At 41.1% G+C, this 21,199-nt stretch overlaps 1 protein-coding gene across 1 annotated transcript in view; it reads right to left on the bottom strand.

Moving 5' to 3' along the window:
• Positions 1-19,800, bottom strand: part of LOC113997805 (protein sidekick-1-like) — a 120,099-nt gene extending 100,299 nt beyond the window's left edge. The window contains exons 1-2 of the mRNA XM_039383676.1: positions 19,528-19,800; positions 17,728-19,098 (exon numbers count right to left, since the gene is read on the bottom strand). Of these exons, the coding sequence (XP_039239610.1) occupies positions 17,728-18,187 (460 nt within the window). The 5' untranslated portion in view covers positions 18,188-19,098; positions 19,528-19,800. The remainder of the gene's footprint in view (positions 1-17,727; positions 19,099-19,527) is intronic.
• Positions 19,801-21,199: the final 1,399 nt, after the last annotated feature.

Raw genomic sequence — 21,199 nt, 5'->3', positions numbered from 1 at the left:
GGCTGAGATCCATCCAGCAGGTAGGGACTAAACACCAGAGCTGAGCTTAAATGGAGCTCCTGGGCCCAGGGGTGGAGGGTGTGGGTGGAGAGGAAATTAGGACCTAATTAGGACACCTGATCTTCACGTCCAGTGAGAGAGGCAGACACACCCCTGCAGTCTGTTCCTCCAGAGAGCTCCTAATCCTGATCACCTGAAGCTTTTACCTTCCTAAATGCAGACCACTTGTGTGAAATGAAAACCAGACTAGAGATGTCAATACAAAAAAAAGGAGATGCCCTGGCTACAGAGATAAAATATGTAATAAAACTTCAGTGATGCTGACAGGTTTTGCATAAATATTAAAATTAATGGCCCAAAAGTACAAGAAATTCTACACACCACTCAAAAACCTCAAAAACATTCTAGAGCAAACAAAGCCAAGCAAGGCTAACAGGAGGTTTTCCATTTGCTAAGAATAATTTGCAGAAACTTTTCATTAAGAAAGACCTCAAAATGACTGAGAGTTTTTTTAATACAAATGATGATACAACTCAGTAAGATAAAGCATGCTTGACTTGTCAATAATATCACTTCTCATGTAGTTCAAATTAAGCTTTTGCTGAAGTACCACACTGAATTTGGCCTATAAACAGAGTATTCATTTCATTAGTTTTAATAAAATTGTATGGAATCACTGCCCAATGATTTGAGGATGGAACTTAGCTAAATGAAAACCATAATCAAACCAACCTTCCAAAACCAAGAATAACAAATTAATTTTTGGGAAATGTTCTTCATTATCAATTTCTAGCAAAGAACCCTTTAACACCAAGAGTCAGGTCAAACTGTCCATAGCTGTCTTTCCCTGGCTTAGCAAGTATCTCTCCTGTTCCTAAGATAGAGAAAAATGTCTGTAAGAGAAGGCAGAAGTGTACCTGTAACAATACTTAAATGCTTCTAAGGTGAACAGAAAGCACTTAAAAGTGAAAGCAACTATTTTTAACATATCCCACTGTTTAACATCTAACAAATGGGTATGTACTACACCCAACTCTTTGACAGCTGCTTGAGGCAGTTCAAAATCACAAATCCAGCTCTAGTGACAGCTGAGAAGAGCTGAGCACTTGAGATTCTCAGAAGTTATTATCAACAAGGAGTAGAAAATGCTAAAGGAGAAGAGCAGAAAAGGAGTAGAAAATGTAAGGTTAGCTGAAATACTTCAAATTGTACACATGACCCAGAGGGCAGGGACAAGATCATAGAACTTCCCACTTGAACCAAGTGTCCCTGCATTAAGCTCTGCACTATTGCTGCTGCATTATTCCAAGTTACCTGAGTCAACTTTTCAACTCAGAAGTTATCTCTGCAGAGCCCTGTAAAATGGGAGCAGAGGTAGATCAACAGCTTCAATAAGTTAAATTTAAAAAAAAAACAAACAAAAAACCAGCAACATGGTGGCAAAAGTTTCTTTTGTTTTCCTAAAGCTTTTTTAGTTCATTTAGTTCAAGCTTTTCATTCACTGGCTCTGTACTAGTAAAAACCTACAAAATTTGAATTTATCATCTAATTTTCCTTCATTTCCTAAGACAATGTTGTGCTTATATGTGGCTAAGCCTTGGCTGACAGATTAAGGGGCCATTTCCATCCATCCTTTAAACTTGTTTCGTGATTTTTTTTCTTCTTTCTTGATACAGCTCTACCTTCATAAGAAAATAATCTCAATTACTTCTAAATATCCTTTTATATATATATATATATATATATATAAAACTAGTTAAAATACAAACATATGTTTAACTGAGCTTTGCTCTTCTACTGACAAGCATTTATCTGCAGTTTTTCCACCAGACCAAACGAGCCCCAAAGAAGTGCTGTCTGAAAAGGAACAAACACACAATTAACAGAACCTCCAAGACCTCTTCAAGCAGCTGCCTGCTCATAACGCAGCTGAACACCCCAGACACTTCTCAAAAGTCTTCTAAGTATTCTGCCATTGAACACATTAATTTTCCCTGCCAAGTGTACATTTTTCTTTAATAGTAACGAGGTTGATGTCAAAGAACTGAAAATTATATACCATATGTCACACCAGAAGCAGCTTAAGAAGATTAGCATATTTATAAGACAAAAAAATGCATTTTAAATAATGCAAATATGAAAAAAATCTTTTTATTTGTAAAAGCACTTTTTTCCCAAATCAACTTAAAGGATGCTTTTCTACTTCCCTTTTATGAGATCAAAGAACTTAAATTCCATCCTGTAGGAAAGATCTTAGAGAGAGTAATATCTGATATCTTGCAAAATGCCAACAATCAATAATTTATCCTTTCAAACTGTAATTTTAGGCTCTAAACAATAATCCATTTTGTCCAAGATAAAACAGAGGAGTCAGTCTGTTTGAATGGCTCAAAACATTCCAAGCTGAAAACCATGTAGGACAAGACTGAACACAGAACTCTAAGTTTCTAACTAAAACCCAGTATTTTTGACATGGGCCTATTTTTGCACATTTCTATCTCAATTCATTTAGATGAACTTTTTAAACCAGCCCTTTTCAAACTTTTAAAAAGCCCATTCAAAAATCTGAAAAGCAATGGGAATTGAAGATGAACAATTAAAAGCAATGTGTTTTCAGCAGATGACCACTATGCAAATTAAAATGTTATTTAAAACAAAACTAGTGGAAAATTAGCAAGATATACTTATTGTTATTATGGCCATTAACTCTCAAAGCAGCCATAAAGTCAGAATCATATTTGTCTACCTTCCAAAGACATGGTTCTCTACAAAGTTGATGCACTACTAACATGTACTTCAATGTATTCCACATGAATTTTGTTATATTGCTTTTGTTGATAATCATAATTTATCTAACCTAATTTAACATAATTTAGCTTGTCAGAGCAAACTGTATGCTAGTTAAATACATATTTTGCCTAGTAGGAACATCAATTTTTACACAACAATCATCAGAAAAAATAGTTGCAATTCCCCGACAAAGTTTTCAAAAGGTGAAAACTGACTAAAAATAACTTTGGATCAATAATCAGAAGTACCAAAAAAAACATTGTGAAACTCCTTTGGATGATGAGGCCAATTTTCCCCATTACTGTGGCATTCATTCTAAAAGCCCACAGCTGCAAATATCAGATTTTTCTATTATTACCACTGCCACATGAACTAGTCAATATGATCAAGTCTCTAGTAAACTCTCATCAGGCCACCTTCAAAGATTTGGTTCTTCTGTCTTCATTATTCTTTTCACTTCAACTGAGAGCAATCACACTTTATGATGCACCACTAATAATCTGTAATAGAATTAATCGGGTGGTTTCCAGGAAGTAAAGCAGCTACAAGAGTATTTTTGTTGCACAGTTCTTTTAACGTACTATTCATAGCTAAGAAAGTACTTTTAATTTCCCTAATTAGCTGTTCAGTAATACAGGAATATGCTAATTAAAATCTATTTTTCTTCTCTTAAAATATGTCACACTATCAAATAGATACGAGAAGTGAATGAATGAATGACATTTGCAATTTCAATGCAATATTGACACTGCAAGTGCTTCACCAGCACTCGCTCCGATTATTCTGCCCTGAATGAGTTTGCAGAGTTTAACTGTTCAGAACTTAATAAACAATTTGGTAGATCATGCATGAAGAGAAAGAGGATCCAAGGTGGCCAAATAGTGAACAAGACACTGAAGATAAATCACAGAATCACAGGATGTGCTGAGTTGGAAGGGACCCACAAGGGCCATCGAGTGCAACTCTTAGCCCTGCACAGGCCCATCCCCAAGAGTCACACCCTGTGCTTGAGAGGATCATCCAAACACTCCTGGAGCTCTGTCAGCCTTGGTGCTGTGCCCACTGCCCTGGGGAGCCTGTTCCAGTACCCAAATACCCTCTGGGTGAAGAAGAACCTTTTTCTAACACCTGACCCCAAAATGCCGAAGGATTCCTCTGCCATTCTAATCACAGCAATCAAGTAAAATTCTCATACCTATCTCCAGAGTTACATACTAGAAGTGTTACAAAGAGGGGACCCAGGCTATGGTATGTGATAAGCAGGTGCCCTTTTAAAATAAAGCTTTGGGATGTGCCATTCTTAAGTATCACAACAGCAATCCTTGTTTGATGTGCAGAAACTTGTGGCTTCCATGCAATCCCAAAGGTTCCACGTTCATTTAGATAAACAGGCTGGACTGTCTGGCACTGGAGGTGCTGCAGGGTGACAGGGACAACTGCAGGGGCCTCAGGATTCCAGCAGAGCTCTGCCCCTCTGAGCCCCAGAGACCTGCTCTGAGAAAACCTCTGCCAGAGCCCTCGGCTTTCAGCTGCTTTGCCTTTTGAACTTTTTTTTCCCCTGTACCTCACAGTTGTGAGATTTGTATTCTGTTCTCTGCCCAGATGGACAGTATCAGGAATTTACAGATAAGAACTCAGATCCTTCATCTTGCAGTGTGGGAAAAGCCATTTCTGCTGTTTTTTCCCACACGGGACGTCCGTTCTGCTCACCAAAGTCCCTGCACTGGCTACAAAAGAAATAAAAAAACAACCCAACACCATCAGAAAAAAACAACCAAAGGCAGGGAAAAAAAAAAGGAGTAGGGGTAAGGGAAAGCTCTGGGAATATGGGATGCTGGTTTTTATAGGAAGGGGTTTCTACAGAAAGAAAGAGGATACATAAGGAAATAAAGTATCTTGAATTCTATTAGTGATTTTTAAAATCACGGCAACTAGAGGAAATCCTTTTAATTTACTTATTTGCATTTTTTTTGAATCACCTAAAAGCTGTATAACTCTAAATAATTTTGTTACTAAGAACACATATCCTTCTTTCCTTTGGATCTAGTTAAAGGAAAGGCCAGAGCTTAGAACAAATACAACCTTTTTAAAATTTGGGGATCTACGCATCTGCAACAGCCAAGTACAGTAAAATGCAACCCACAATTCACTGTTGCTGTTTCTGTCTAGAATACCTTCATAAGCAAATAGCAAGACTTAAGACTTGGAAAAAATATCTAATTTTATTAACTAGCTCACACATACTTCAGCAGAAGACTGAGGATTATGGCTTTCTTTTATTAAGTTGGGGAGCCATCACATTGCTCTGTGCAACTTGGTAAGAAACATTAGTCAAAATGCACTACAGTTGTTTTGCTTACTATATACATAAAGATACAGTCTCATGTCTTGTCTTCTGGTTCAAATAAAATTTCTGTTTAAAAAAACTTTCACGGTTTTGAGCTTTCCACCAACCTGATTCTGTTTATTTTCTTAAACCTCTTATGTGGAGTCAAGATATGACATAAAAAAAAAAACCCTGACAGCCCCAAAAAAAATCAACAAAAAAAGCAACCCGCAAAACTAAAAACCAAAACATGGGACTCCTTGGCTTTATTAAGAACTGCTATGAAAGCTATATATCCCCAAAGCCAAGTATTTCATCATAAAATCCTTATATTTCAACTGACTTTTTACCTGGATAGTGTATTACTTCCATTACCAATCTGAGTGAGGGGACAGACTAATTTTTCAGTTCCTAAAACCTGCCGCAGAACATCCTTTTTCACACACAAAATTCCTCACATTTACTCAGGTTCAAAAAAAAAAAAATAGATCAGAGTGACAGAAAGAATGGGAGAGCAGTCTGCACACTGACATTGAAGAAATTCATTGGAATGACTCTGTATGACTTTAGCAGTACTTATTAACAAAACCTACTACACATGTCAGTTCTTCTACCAAAAAAGTTTTAAAACCATCCCAACACAACTGAAGCTTTTAAATGTCTACAGGAAAACTATTAAGAATCTTGTAATAGCAATACAAATGTTGAAAGCTTACCCTTCAGAGCTGTTTAAAGTGTAAATCACCACATCAGAGAATGTTTCTAACATATAAACTTTACAGAATATAGGCTAAAAATAAAATCACCTGGTTTTATACATCATGTTATTATATTAGTATAATTACCTCAGTTATATATAACCAAGTCATACAAATATGAACCTCCCCTTTTATTCTATTAGTTTAGAAGGTCACTATAGGGTTCACTGTAATTAAGTTAGTAACTTTTGCAAGCTATAAAATATAAAACCTTTCTGTGATACGTGAATATGTAATGATGCACTTGATTTTTTTTCCCCACGAATTTAAAAGAACACTTAAAAAGTGACCAACAGTTATGACAGACCATCCTTTACCAAGAACTCAAAGGGAAAAGGCTTCAAAGAGCTTGAAACCTGTTGCCTTCAGCTGTTTCTTCAAAGATGGTTCATCTGAAAGCACCAATTCTTTGTTTCTGACAGAACTGCTTCACACACGGTGATATGAAAAAGCACCACTAAGTAATTGAAAAACCACAAGTGTTCTGCCTCTAACATGATTACATTTCACAATGCAGATTTATGAGATTTGAGATCTCCATTTAAGATCATGCCACTTCATACAGTTTCTCTCAGTCAATCTACAAGGTACCAAATGAAAATGCATTTAGAGCTGCAGTCGTGCTGGTTTGGGCTGGGGAAGAGTCAGTTTTCTTCACAGTAGCTGGGATGGGATGGGACTGTGTTTGGGATTTGCGCTGAAAAAAAAAGGAAGTGATGGTAATATAGAGATGATTTTGTTATTGCTGAGCAGCACTTGCATTCAGTAAATGCCTTTTGTGCTTCTCACACTGCCCTGCCAGTGAGTGGGCTGGGGGTGCACAAGGAATTGGGGTGGGACACAGCCAGGAGAGCTGATCCAACTGACCCCAGGGATATTCCAGACCATATGGGGTCATGCTCAGCACATAAAGCTGGAGAAGAAGAAGGAAGGGGAGGACATGTGATGGCATTTGCCTTCCCAAGTCCCTGTTCAGCGTGAGGGAGCCCTGCAGGGCTGGGGATGGCCGAGCACCTGCCGGGCAGGGTACAGGGGAATGAAAGCCTTTTGTTGCCTTGTTTGCACACACAGCTTCTGCTTTACCTGGTAAACTGTCTTTAGCTCAGCCCACGGGTTTTCTCACTTTTACTCCTCCAATTCTCTCCCTCATCCCACCAATGGGGGAGGAGAGTGAGCGGCTGCTTGGTGCTTAGTTGCCAGCTGGGCTTAAACCATAGCAAGTCATAAATACAAATTACGCTTAGAAATCTGAAATTCGGTTATATATATATGCATTTAAATCACAAAAATATTCCGCCTACAAAAATCAGAACGGTAAAAGAACTTCTGACCAGCATCAGAAATAGGACTTCAGAAGCCTTGAACACACTGAAGACTTCAAAAATCCCCAAGGTATCAATCACTACAGACAGTTCTTCATATGTACAGTACATTCTACTTGCCAAATTACTACGTGAGCTCTGAATAGCTGTGTCTTTGCCTTGATGCAGCACCGAAACAAGCAGGCAAACACACAGCTTTTTCAGATGGAGCCATTTCTCCAGAATTTCAAGACAGTTGAGACTTCTGGATGCCTGGAAAAGTGACTGAGAGCTGTAAACATGTATAAAGTCGACATTTGCCTTTCACTCAGAATGTTAAGATTTGACTGAATTATGAGAAATCCATATCTGGCAACTCTAGTACTGGTGTTGGGAGCTTTTCAGTCAAGGCAGTCATGTCCTCAGAACAGCACTAGCTCTGGTCTTGTATTTTCAGCAAGTATTTTCTGTCTTTCCTGGGTTATATATATGTGTCTCCACTGTCTTTGTCACATGTTAAAAGTTCCAAGAGAACTCTTCTGGTAAACATACAGATATGGTTGTTAATGAGATGAGTGACAACGAGGTGCACTGCACGTGCCCAAGACCAACACTCACTAATTGGTTATAAAAAATGTGCAATATGCCATAATTCACCAAAGCACTAATGCCTAATCACTTCATGCTGCAATGAATTCCAAGTAAACATGAGTAATTATGCCATTAATTTTAATAAAGTGACAGCTAACACTTACTCCACTCTAGTGAACATTTGCACAAAAGTTGGTTTATCAGTATTTATAAAGTCCAGCAGCTCTACAGAAAGACACTTAGAACATTAAGAATCTTTTTTATGATTTGTTCTTACATGTAAGAACATTTGTTCATGTTAAGTGTGGAAATCCAAAATTACTCAGCCCTTCATTTTTTACAGACAACATAAAAGCTTTGATCTCATTTGTCAATGATATGGATGAAAAGTATCCATCTCTGCCCGTGGGATCAGGATGGTCCAACTGCAGAGCCATCCTGTCTTTTCTAACTGCCTGCTCCACTGTTTGTTTGTTCTATAGTGGGTATAAAATATATATTTGGCTAACACAAGACACAGCCACATCCAGTGTACAAAAGCTGAAAATTATACTCACAAGAAACCTGAGTGGGATTGACAAGGCATCATTTTAATTATGTTGCATTTACATAGTGAATGTAACGTTAAATTACCAGCACTTAAAACTTTTGAGTTTGACATGAGTGCCATTAACTCAGAATTCTCAACTGAAGAGTCAGAAAAATATGCATAAATATTTGACCCATTAAATGCTAATAATAAATCACATATAATTAATTAAATCTGAGTAAGATTGCTATCAACACTAGTACCGAGGAACTTGAAATAAAGATGTCAGGTACTACATAAACGACTTCAAGAGAAGTTTTCAAAACACTGATCTTGCTTTCTTATTCATTGCTGCTTCAGACTTGTGGATAAATGGGAGATTCATCCTGAGAGTAACCTGAAATTTTTCTGTTGATGATTTCATTAAACAATAGCATCACTGGCCTATTTTGTAACTGAATTAAGGTAGAGTCAATTGACTTACTCTCCCATTTCCATGAACAGGAACACCTAAAAGTGAAATTTTAGTCTTGTTCTCTGGATTAGGAGCACTAGCATGATCAGGCTCTGTGAATAGGAAACACCTTCTCTCAGAATATAAATTTCATTTAGTTACTATATAAAATACATATTCTTTTCAAGAGGATAAAAAACCCCACTGACCTCTCAATAGTTCTTAAAGATAAGAATCTTGAATACTAGTTCCAAGAGAGAAGATAACACAGAACTTTAAAACAGAAGTGTAAGATTAAAGGAAAACAATATTCTTTCGAGTTAAAATATGATATTTTAGAAAATTATGGTTGCACATGTCAACGCAGGAAATTAATTTAAGAATAATCCACATATTTTTCTTTAAGACACATCCAAAGTTGCTCATAAGTAGCTAACTGTTTGTAACAAAACAAATTCTGAAGAGAAATGGGAAATTAGTTGATAAATTTACCTTAAAATCTGGCATTTGAAGTGCCATGTACTCAAATGGTTTTTAAAAATAATTTCAGGTACTCCATTTTCAAAAACAAATCTAACTTCTTCATGGCAATAAAAATAGCAACAGGTGGAACATGGGAGTTATTAGTCTTGATCTCTTGCCTCAGTCTTATCTAACATTTAAAAAACAAAATGCTGGGATAATCTACCATTAAACCATCTTCCTGCTCATCTGTTCTGAACAAGGCCCCCAGCACAACACAAGCCCTGCTTAACACAATGCAAGTGTCCTAGAAAAGCTACTCCGTGTCCAGTCAGAGGATAAGGATGGAATCTGTTCCACATTTCCCATGGAGAATCAGAGGTTTTAAGGTGTTCCTTCACCCTTTCACCAAGAGTAGGCATTGCTTGCATTACAACAGCAAGTGGGAGCCCTGACCACAGGGCAGAAGCACGTTGTGGGAGAGGCTCTGTCACCCTGGGACAACAGGATAAGGCAAACTGGGGTCAAGAGTGAGACACACAGATGGACACCCCCAGGAACAATGGGTCAGTCTTCACCATGGACAACACTATTGCCAGGTCATTAACAGCTAAGCTACTGGAAAACTTCTTCTGTGCATCATAGGATAAAACAAAAGTGCCAAAGAGTTTCTCCTAAATGACAGGAAGAAAGCACAAGGGTGCTGGTTTGCAACGTTCTGTTAGCACAGTACATCAGAATCTAAGTTTATTCAACCTCTTGATCCTGAAGGAAGGAGAAGAGTCACAAACAATCTGCAAGAAAAGTCTGTTGTGCCTCTACGCTCACAGATTCAACGAGACTTAAAATGACACTTCTCAGTACACACATTTAGAAACACTGATGGAGAATTCCCATTCCCTCCTCCCACCACCTCAGTACTACAGCACTGTTCACTTGCCGTGCGTTCCATGTTATGATAAATGTGTTATCTTTGAACTGCAAGTATGGCACAGCACTGTATATTTCTTCTCCAGTCATCACACCCCATTCAGTTATTTCAGAAGTATTTAGTCATGACTGGCCTTTGCACTTCTTGACAGGTAAGAAATAAGAAACAAGGGACGTTCATTCCTCAACGTGCAAGGAAGGCAGCAGTGATGATGTTAGTACTGAGTCTGTGTTTAACATAAATATTGGGTGAGAAAGCAGTACCAGTTTGACGAAATGCATTTTTCTTAAGTGTTTAAACATTTGAAATATTTGCACTAAAGTTCCATTGTTTTCTTAGCACCTTCCCTTAAAAGGCAGCATTGCTAAAGAGCTGATTTCCTATGAACTCAATGCCAAAACCACATATCAAAGCCACAACATTCTGGGCTAATAAATATACAGAGTCTGACAAACATGAATCTGAGGATGAAAGCAACGTCTACCAGATCTTCTGATTCTTTGTGTAATAATGAGTAACAAACTTCAATTTCAGTCTGGAATCAATGTAGGACCATTTTGGCAACACATACTGGGGCTATGTATCATTATTCTCTACTTTCTGGTCTGAGAGGGCTGTACTGAACAAATTGGTTTTTAGATAACATGTTAGACCTAGGAGTTTATTAGAAAAATATATGGCTTATAGCTTAAAAGACCATAAAGTGGTTTAAAGAGACTTAAGGGACAATGATTTATCTCCCAGAATCAACTTTCTCTTCAGGCTGCCGCAACAGAGCATGGAAATGTGAAAAACAGGATTAAGGAATCGAGTTATCTGCATGAAAACAACAAATGCTTTATTGTTTATCAAAAATGACACCTCAGAAGTTATCTGGATGGTGTGATGTAAGATTGTACAATCCACTTCCACATTTTGTACAAAGTGGTGTTAAAGACTTCCTTTGGTCAGAGCTGTTGGAGCTCACACCACCCTTTTTACCTGCTGAATCTGTGTATTAGATACAAACATTAAGAAGTAATACCAGAGAAATTTGCAACTTTAGTTACAAAGTTCTTTTTTTTTTTTTTTTTTTTTTTAGAAAAAAATATCATTCCTATTATCAGCTACAGAACTGAGGGATCAGGGGATTAAGGGGAATATTCACATTGCTCAACTTTAGCACTTACCTTACATGCTCAGGTCAGGAAGACTCCACCTGACAGAGGGAGAAACTCACTGAGAGGTTCTTTCAGAGGAAAAAAAAAAAGTTAAGTCTTCTAAACCACCCCCCTAACCTATTTTCTACCCAGGAACAGTGGCCTCCACATATTTGTAAGAAGGCAGGCAGTGCACATTCCCTTGTGTTTCGTCAGAGTTGGAAAATTCTCCAACAATTTGAACCGATCTGAGATGGTTGGCAGGGTCATGCCCCCGGCCATGACTCCCATCACCTCCTTTGCATTGTCCCTGATGCTGGTGTGACCCAGGTTGAGCCAGTTCAGGGAGCTCAGCAGCTGAAAATTAACTTTAAAAACACTTCCCTTAAAAAGCCTAGATCTACACTTTTAATATTAGTGAGAGTGCCGTTTATATTACACTTCAGGGACATTCCACAGATAAAACATATGATTAGCAACAGACTAGCTTTGTTATTTCTCATAGAAAGGACAGAACAAAAAATAGCTCTTAGTAAACCTAAAATACTATATACCTAAGATATCATATACAAATGCCATGTATGTCTAGAAGTTAAGAATCTGTATAATAAGGAGATCCTACAAAACCACTCATATATGTTTAAAGGTAATGAAGTTATTCTGCACATTAAAATAAAAGGCTCTCCACTTTTCAGCCATGTCACCCCTTGAACTCAGACCTGCAAGTGCTACATGAACTAGTCCTACAGCATCTCTTGGAATCTCCAGGGCTGTGATGTTTCAAAGACCATGTCTGTAAAGGAGTTGGAAAGTTTTACTTAACTGTGTGGGCAGATATAACTCCAGAAAGCCCAACTTCTTTGGGAACAGACCTTTCATGGAGTGATATTTCTGTTCTGCATGAGCTGAATGGATGGTGAAGGGTTGTCTTTGAGGCACGTGGAGCGAAGAGTCTTTATTCACTAGAAAATACTCACTTGATAGTCAGAAATAGAAACCAAATCTCACCAATTACTTGCTTTCCAGCTGTAATAACTGTAAGTAGACTAATCCAATGCCACGCTATAGCTGCTAACAGTTCTTCCTTTAGTTCACACAAAAGTCTTCTTGTGCTGAATTTAAAAGATTTGAAGCAAATGAAAGATGGAGCCAAAGCACTGACAAGAAAACAAACTACTGAAAAACTAATCAGTGAGCAGTATTCAGTCTCTAGTTCTGACATAGACAGTAAAATAGGAAGTATCAATTTAAACTTGATCATAGTGCACATGCATAAAGAATGTACATTAAAGATGCAAAACTTACCTTAGTTCTGGCATTTTATAATCTCTGCACACATCTTATAAAAATTATCCTACTTATAAAACTTCAAGAAAACACAATTTTGAAGATACCAACAAATCATCAATTTGTTCCTTAAAAACTGTTTAAATACGTATTATGTATGTACATATGCAGAGGGAGGAAGAAAGGTCTATTTCTGTAATGAACTCAGCATGAACAAGATTTTGCTCCATGAGGAGTCTAATTGCCTCTAGTCAGTCCACAGATTCATTACAGCAAAAAGGTCCCAGTGAACCAAATAACTAGTCCATTCAGAATGTGATGTTCAGGTAAAGCTGTACAAAAAGTTCATAAATGCATGAAAACCTTGTCTTTGAATCACAAAAATGTTCCAGACTTGTACATCTGTGGTGGAACAGTAAGACAATAAAAAAGTGTCTCTGGGTCATATAAAAGCCCAAGCCCTCCACTTAACAGCTTCCTAATAATCCACTTTAAGATTTTTTATTAATATTTCTATGGTTTGTTTAATCAATCATTAGAATATTAGACAATATTTGCCTCTGTTATCCAAAATACATGACTGTGCACAGAGATGACAGAACCTTCCAGAACAACCTTTCAAGGACTACAAGCCGTGGACACAGATTTGCCTTCTGTTCCTCTCAAGTGATGTGAAAGCCACACAGCACAACTGCCACAGCCTCTCTCTCCAAACCCAGGTTGTTCCCAGTCTAAGGACCTCCTGGTAAAGCATGGAAGCAGCGTTGATAACCATCTCTCATCTACAGCTTCCCTTCAGCTCTGACAGCACCTTTACACTGCACCCTGGAGAAACCCTCTCAAACACTGCATTTAAAATGTTCACAGATAAATACTCACATCTCTTTGAACTTGCTTTGGGAAGTCTCGAGAATACGTAATTTTCCAGCAAAACATAAACATATCAAGCAAACCAAGAGTTACCACACTAGAGACACTGAGAAGTCACAGGATCCGGCCACAGAAAACTCCAACTCTCTCCACCCCGTTGCTATTTAGACTGGGCTTGTCTCTGCTCTGCCAAATCAATTTGATAATTATTATAATTATATACCCAAGAAAAATCACCTGCTCAAAAACTAACACAAAACGCTCATCTAAAGAAAGGAAACACAAGAGGTGAATCCAATACAAAATAATAAGTTTCCAATAAACAGTAACAGAAGCCTCTGGAATTAGAAATGCTTCATTCTACATTTAATTCAGAACACTTTTTACTTCCTAATAAGTATTGCCCTCACATTTCACCATCTCTCCATCTCTTCCAACAACCAAATACTCTGTGCAAGTTCTTTATCATCTCTGCACCTAATGCAGTTTGAAATTCGCTTGAAAATGCTTCTTACGCTCTGCATAATTACAATACACCAGATCAAATATTTGAATTAAAAAAGTTGGGCCCTGGAAACATTTTCATCTATTTACCATGACATGGCTTCTGTCAAAGCCATTGGTATCGATACCACCTTAAATGTATATTCAGGTATGTGTAGAATTCTGAATTACAGATTTGATTAAGCAGCATAAAAAGATTACACTTCCATTGCTGTTATGCTAAGATAAATCAGACAAGCTTCTCTTTCTTAATATTTAAAGATACCAGGCTCCAGCTGGAGAAGCTTAAAGCTTTGCACTGCTTTTATCTATTTTAAAATCTTTCTGAACAACAGCCATCAATCCAGAGAAATATATTTTCTAAGTATTCTTTCATTCCTCAACAAAAGACAGGCATTGGGAAGGTACTTAAATCCATTAAGATGCATGTAGAGCAGCCTCTAGCAACTTCCAACCTATTTAAATAAGCAGACTTTTTCTATTTCCATACAAATATTCCAGTAGTTTAGTAAACATTTTGTAGCTCAGTAGGCATCAGTGTTTGTTAATCTCATACATAAAGCATAAATTCCAGCCCTGCGAGGGCTCTGTGTGCTCCCAGGACTCTGCCCAGGCATGCAGACCCTGGGCCAGACGTCTCCGTGGGATGATGATGTTCCTCCAAGTACAGGAGTCGGTTACCGTGTCCAAATGATTCACTTGTACCATCACCTCGCAAATCCTAATTTGATAATTACGGTGATTACCCATTAGCATCTCATCATTTTTTGATGACACACAATGACTTGAGGCTAACTAGCATCTCCAGCTCAAATTTAACAAAAATGCCATGAAAAGAGGGCCGATGGCAGAGGCCAGGAGGCACAAAGAGCTGAGTAAACAAAGAGATGTGCAACAGTTTTGGGACTCTCACAGGTTCATTCTCCTGAGAAGCCCCTGTTCAGAGATGGGGCAGGGCAGTGAGTGGGGTGGGACACACCCTCAGTCTGAGGGGCCAGGTCTGGGAGCACCATTCCCAGCTGTGCACATGGAACAGGCCACAGCCTTTGTCATCTCCACATCTCTTCCACCCAGGAAGTCACTCCCACAGTGGGAAGGTCAGCACTAACAATCCCAAGGTTTGAAGAGAATCCTTTATTACTCACGACAACAAACCACTGTACGTTTCATACTAATTAAATTCGCTTTGGAAAGGAAAAAGAAATCAAATAAATTTTTATATTGATTTATGTAACACGACTCCAGAAGACAGCAAAGCTGAAGAGCTAAGTACAAAATGAATTTAAGAGTGGTTTTATTTACAGTTCGCCTCTAGATCAGCTTTCACTTGCATGATCACTGAAGTTCAGAGAATAGTCAACCAACCTGTTGCAGTTGAAACTCTTTTCTTCCATTCACCTTACGGAGAAGATACTTAATCTCAACCAATTTATCTAATCTGCTTCATATGAACTGAGAACCTGCATTTCAGTACGCCTGAAATATTTCTTACTCCTTTAATGCTGAAATAGTTATTTTAGAAACATTAGCTGGTTATAGCACAGTAATATGATTCATTCAAAATAGCCATGGCCCATATATTTAAAATGTTCATTTTTTTATCATATAAAAAGATTGAAGTCATGTAATTCTCTCATGCATATGACCACATCATTCCATTAGAAACTTCTGTGGCTGTAGCAGAATTTCCATTTTCATGAAGGACTTTTATAAAAACTGTCATCTTCTCTCTAAAGTAAATTTTTGCATAAAAATGATGAATGTCTTAGAATCCATTAGAATTCAGACTGCTAAAAGAACCGTAAGTTATAAATTAAAACAAATTTTGTGAAACCAAATAGAAGCCCTCTGCATCAAGACCTCCATGGTGGTTTATATGTGAAAGAATTCTTAAGAGGATTAACTATAATTTGTATATTCTGCATTATATAAGAACTAAAATAGTTTTATTTTGCATTGTTCATGTCTTCTAAACTCCATACTTTTATCTTCACCAATATTTCTCAGAAATAATGTATCTTACTCTGTTCACTTCCCCTCCCCCTCTTAAATATTGATGGGTAAAACTAACTTGGTGTTAGATCTTTTCTTTAGGATTGTTTGTAAACACCTCATACCTCCCTGAGATACACAGTACCTGAAACTGATAGTACTGCAAATGCTGAGTAATCTGGAAGATGCAATTGAAAAATTATTCTATACTATGTGCTAAACAAAAGTTTCAGTTCACTTTTAATTCAATTAGATGACCGGTTTACTACTAAACCATAGAAAACTGTTTTTATATGGCATCTGATTTCCAAATCACTGGCACTTAAAACTATCTTTTAATAATTTTTTTTCATTTTTAATGTAAATATCAAGAATCATCAGCATTTACCTTCAAAAATGAAGCATCATACTGGCATCTATCAACAACAACTACCAAAAGAAAAACACAAAAAGTGACGTGAATCTAAAATTGTAGAGATAATTATGTCAGGTATGGCTTGTTTCAGGATAACAATACCCTGTTAGGGCTTGCAGGCCTCAGCAGAGGTAATTTGGGAATAGCAATGACAGCATAAACAAAGCACTGAGAAAGGTTTATGAGGGTGGAGTCCATATAAAACACTGGATTAAATCTCTTCTGTATCCTGCGGCTCCAAACTTTTGGAGGATGCAGCAGTAAACCCTGAGCACACAAACTACAGCAGACTTGGCTTCCAACCCCTCTTCCTCAACACACGAGCCCCATCCAGTTATTAAAACTGAATGCACCGTTGTTCCCTATGAAATACTTGAAAACAAAGAACTAAAACACAAAGCCCATTCCCCTTCATGGAGTATTAACTTCCGCTTTTAATAACCAGCTCCTGGTCCCACACGACACAGCCCTGCATTGTCCAGCACACACCACTTCAGCCAGACAATGCTCCCAGCAATAAAACTCAGCCCAGCAAAGAAAGTGAAAGCTGCGTTTGTTCAGCGTGTTATTTGGCGCAGCCAACTGTAATGCTTCTGCCTGCCATTTATTGTTTACTCTCTCAAAGGATTATTAAGAATTAGGCTACATTTGGCGATTTTTTTCGAGAGGGGAATTTACATGCAAAGTGACTGACACTTGATATTTAGAGTCTATTGGTCGACTCTGACCCTTCGTTTACAAGTGACTCATTTGACTGCAAGGATCTCTGATGTGGAAATGCTCAGATACGAATCAATTGCAGTTTTTGTCTCGGCTAAATGTTACTTGGCAATCCAAAAGAAATGAACAGTGCCGAGACCGAGGTTCACATAGAATAGTGCTCATATGTTTAAAGAATTCCTTTTACATGCCCGATTTAGTTCTAGTCGGAGGATTTATGACTCCCCTTCTCCTAATAACTTATCTCGGTGCACAGCGTTTCAAACACACACACACAGACACACACACACACACAGACACAACCAACAGTTAACTCTTTTGCTGCCTGAAAGAACAGCACGGATGTATTTAAGCAAATAATAAAAGCAGGTTTGGTGCCGATGGGGCTTTTGATTCTCTGTGGGAGGTTGGGATAGGGGAAGGATAGGACGAGAAAGGGAGAGAAACATGTAGGTACAGTTTGCAAATCCCTGTTCCATAAAGAAACGATTGTGTTTAAGAAAAGACCATTCCTACATGAAATCAGCTCAGTGAGAATTCTGCAGTTTACCTCTGATAAGGATAAAAGTCAAAGGGTTTCTCTGTACCCCAGCGAGATTCCCTTCCTCTTAAAAGGCAGATGCAGCATTTCTATAAACAAAAATGTCTCTAGCCCTACCTTGTGCCAGTGCTTGCAACATGTGGAGCTGAAGCAACAGAAACGCCCACCATCCCCGACAGAAGATGAAACAGAAGTTTAACTTTATCATCATTCCGCCTCGCCTGCTATTCCTTCGGGCAATAATTTCGCGATCCACCTTTCTTTCAACCGCTATTGCCTCACTGATCCCCATCGGATCCGACTGCCCGCCACTCCTGACAGCGCTTTGGTCATTGCTCATTCCGCACCGCCGGGCCGGGCTCCCCGGGGTGGGTCGGGAGCCTCTGCCCCGCAGTCTGGGGGGAAGCGAAGCCCCCGCTTCCCAGGAACGGCGGGCTCTTTGATTTGTGCTCACTGTGCCTGCAAGCCGAGAGCTGCACTCCGTGTGCCTCCCGCTATGACAGTCGCCACCTAAGTCAATGTTTCTTGTGGAGGTATTGATTGCACCAAAACAACCAGTCAGAAATGTGAAACACATGTTTCTCTGCACTGTCACATCCGATGCCTTCAGCAGAGAGGGAGTAAGTTTATAGGCGTCAGTATTTCACTAAATCCGGATCCTTCAGCACATCGCAAACAGGAACAGGGAAAGACTGATCCATCGTAGCCACCAGCAGACAATCCATCGAGAACCTTTCATACCGCAACGCTGATGGAAACTGTTACCCCCGTGATTTTTATGAAGCGTGGTGAGTTTTCCAGCATGTGTCCCATTCTCCTGTAAAAACCCTCCAATGGAAGTGTTAAATTCTCGCAGAAGGGAAAAAAAAAAAAAAGCGTCAAGGAAAAAAAAAACTAATTGAAAGTATCTCGTTATTCCTTGCGCTGAGGATTTATTTCAGACAATTTCAAGATTAGCCATGCAGACAGAGTAGTCTCCAGATATCCCCGCAAAGCTCTGCATAGTTTATATTAATCCGATTTTCCTTGGGATACAAATCTCTACCGTCAACAGAAGGGTTTGAAGGGTCCTCGAGCAGGTAAATTGAGCAGCTCTGGCTGTGATTCCAGCTCGTCGTGCAGTCAGTCGGCCACAGGCCAGTGCCGGTGTCACTTGAACTCTCACGTTCAGCCGGAGGTAGGGAAAACCTCAGTTGATCCCGTCTCCCTTCTCGGAGGCTGGTGCCGCTCTCTTCCTCGCAGGGAGACCACGACAAAAATCACCTCTCAACATGGAAAAGCGCTTTTTTTTTTTTTTCAGGCCGCCTGCGGACGCAGCAAGGAAACAAACGCTCAGCTGGACAGTGTCCGGGGCGGGGGGGGGAGCGAAAATCTCCCGAAACAAACAGCAACAAGGTGAAATCCTTCCCGGCTCTGCTGAGCCCTCCGTGCTGATGCAGCCCAGGGATCCTGGTGGTTCTTCCTCCGAGCGTCTCTCGCTCACAGGCGCTGTAAACACAAGGGGGAAAGCGCGATCACAACAGCGGCAGCGGCGGCAATAAAACCCCACCAAAAAAAAAAAAAAAAAAAAAAAAAAGAAAGAGAAAGCACTGTAGGTTTTACATTTGAACAATGCATCGGGTATCGTTTCAGTCCCGCCTTCCGTAAAGAGAAAAACTTTCGTGGGAGACTCCCCCTCCCCGCCCCCCCCCCCACCTTGTTAAAAAAAAAAAGAAAGTAGTTATAAGAGAAGTGCACCCAGGATAAAGGCGAGTTAAAAACAAAGCACCTAAGCGCCAAGTTGATCAAACACGAGCCCCGTCGGCTCGCTCCCGCCCCCGAGAGCCGCCTCAACTTTTCTGGTCGCCGCAGGCGGCGGCGGCGCGACCCCCCCCGCGCCCCCCTCCATCCCCGCCCCGCGTCCCGGCTCCCCCGCACCTCCCTCCGAACCGGCAGCGGCGCTGCTGGATCACCTCCCGGCTCCCCTGTGCAGGGCTCTCCCGCCCACTGAGCCTCGTCCCACCTTCCCCTGACCTACACCTCCAGTCTGGGGTGATGGCGGGGTGTGCGTGTCGGGGGGAAGGCGCTGGATCGGGGGCTCTGTGTGTGTATCTGTGTGTGTATCTGTCCGTGTGTGCATCTGTGCGTGTCGGGACTGGGCGGGGGGGGGTGGGCGGCATTTCAGTGCAGGTTCCACGGCCGCAGGAGCGGGGACACAAACACAACACCCCCTTCCATCCCCGCCGGCGCCGCGGGACCTGTTCCCCCCCCTCCTCCGCCCCTCCATTGCTCCCCCCCATCAATGGCCGGGACGCTCATTGGGCGGCGGGTGCGCGCGCAGGGGCCGCGCGCGCGCTCGCGCCGAGGCGGGAGCGGCGCTGTCCCGCGCCCGCTGAGGGCACCCCCGCGGCACCCGATCCCCGTCCCTATCCCCATTCCCATCCTTGTCCCCGTCCTCCCCGTTCCCGTCCCTGTCCCATCCGTCCCCGTCCCCGCGCCAACGGCCGCGCGCGCGCTCCCGGCGGGTTCGCTCCGCCGCGTCCCCGCGCCAACAGCGCCCCCTGTGCGCGCTCGGCGGTGCCGCGGGCGGGGACGCGCCGGGCCCGCCCGGACAGGCCGGGCTGCCACCGCCTCACCCCGGGCGAGCCCCGCGGGGCCGCTTCCCGCCCGCACATCGGGCACGGAGCAGGAATGCGGTGACAGAGCCGGGGGAGCCCCGAGGGGCGAGTTTGAACCCCGTCCCTGCGCGCTGTGCCGTGCGGGGCTGAGCCCGCGGGGCTGCCGCGCTCCCCCGAGCGCGCCGCGGTTGTGCCCCGCGAGCGGAGCGAGGGCTGGAGGTTGGCAGAGCCGAAGCCGGAGGTTTGGCCGCAGGTCCCGCTCCTTCTGCCTTTCTGCCGGGCTGTGCGTGGTGATCGAGCCGTGCAGCAAACACTGTACATTATCACACCAATTGCAAGGTCATTTTTTCCCGTCATTAGCAGCTGAGTGTCGGACTGAGGTGTGTTATCCAATAAAGCACCTTTTTCCTCAAGCCTTTGTTATTTTGCAGTGTAAAAAAAAAAAAAAAGGAAAATGTGTTCACTATTTGCACCCCAGCACATGCAAATGGCATTCCCTGGTTCCCTGGCAGCGTCTCCCGTGCCCAACACTCGCCCCTCACCTTTCCTATCCGAGCCATCGCATCCATCAGCATCCAAAGCTGATGGGCAGCTTTTCCTCCTGACCCTCGCCTTGTATCTCACAGGTACATCTTGTCTGCCAGACTCCCACCTACGCCAGTCCCTGCTGCTTCCAATATCCAACAGGTTATTAAGTTTTAGTACATCCATTTTCTGCCCACCCTTCATCCCTGTGTGTGCCAGCTTGTTCCTGTGTTCATGAAGTTGCTGGACTTAAATCCTTCTCCTGTTCTGGCACCTTTTCCTGGTAACTAAGAGATATGAGCTGCATTATTCACCAGCCGTCTCTTCCTCGTGGTAAACAGAGTGAAAACAGCGATTCTGTTGAGCCTCTCACGTCACACTTTCCTTTTTTTGTGCACAGACCACATGAATAATTATCTACACATATCAGGACCCAGCGTTTATGATTTTCCCTTCAATGCGTCCGT

Source organism: Pipra filicauda, unplaced genomic scaffold, assembly GCF_003945595.2.
Source record: "Pipra filicauda isolate LSUMZ 115617 unplaced genomic scaffold, ASM394559v2 scaffold31_size4109673_pilon, whole genome shotgun sequence".
NCBI classification, from domain to species: domain Eukaryota; kingdom Metazoa; phylum Chordata; class Aves; order Passeriformes; family Pipridae; genus Pipra; species Pipra filicauda.
Note: the sequence above shows the minus strand (reverse complement) of the source record. Positions and strands in the feature narration are given on the sequence as shown.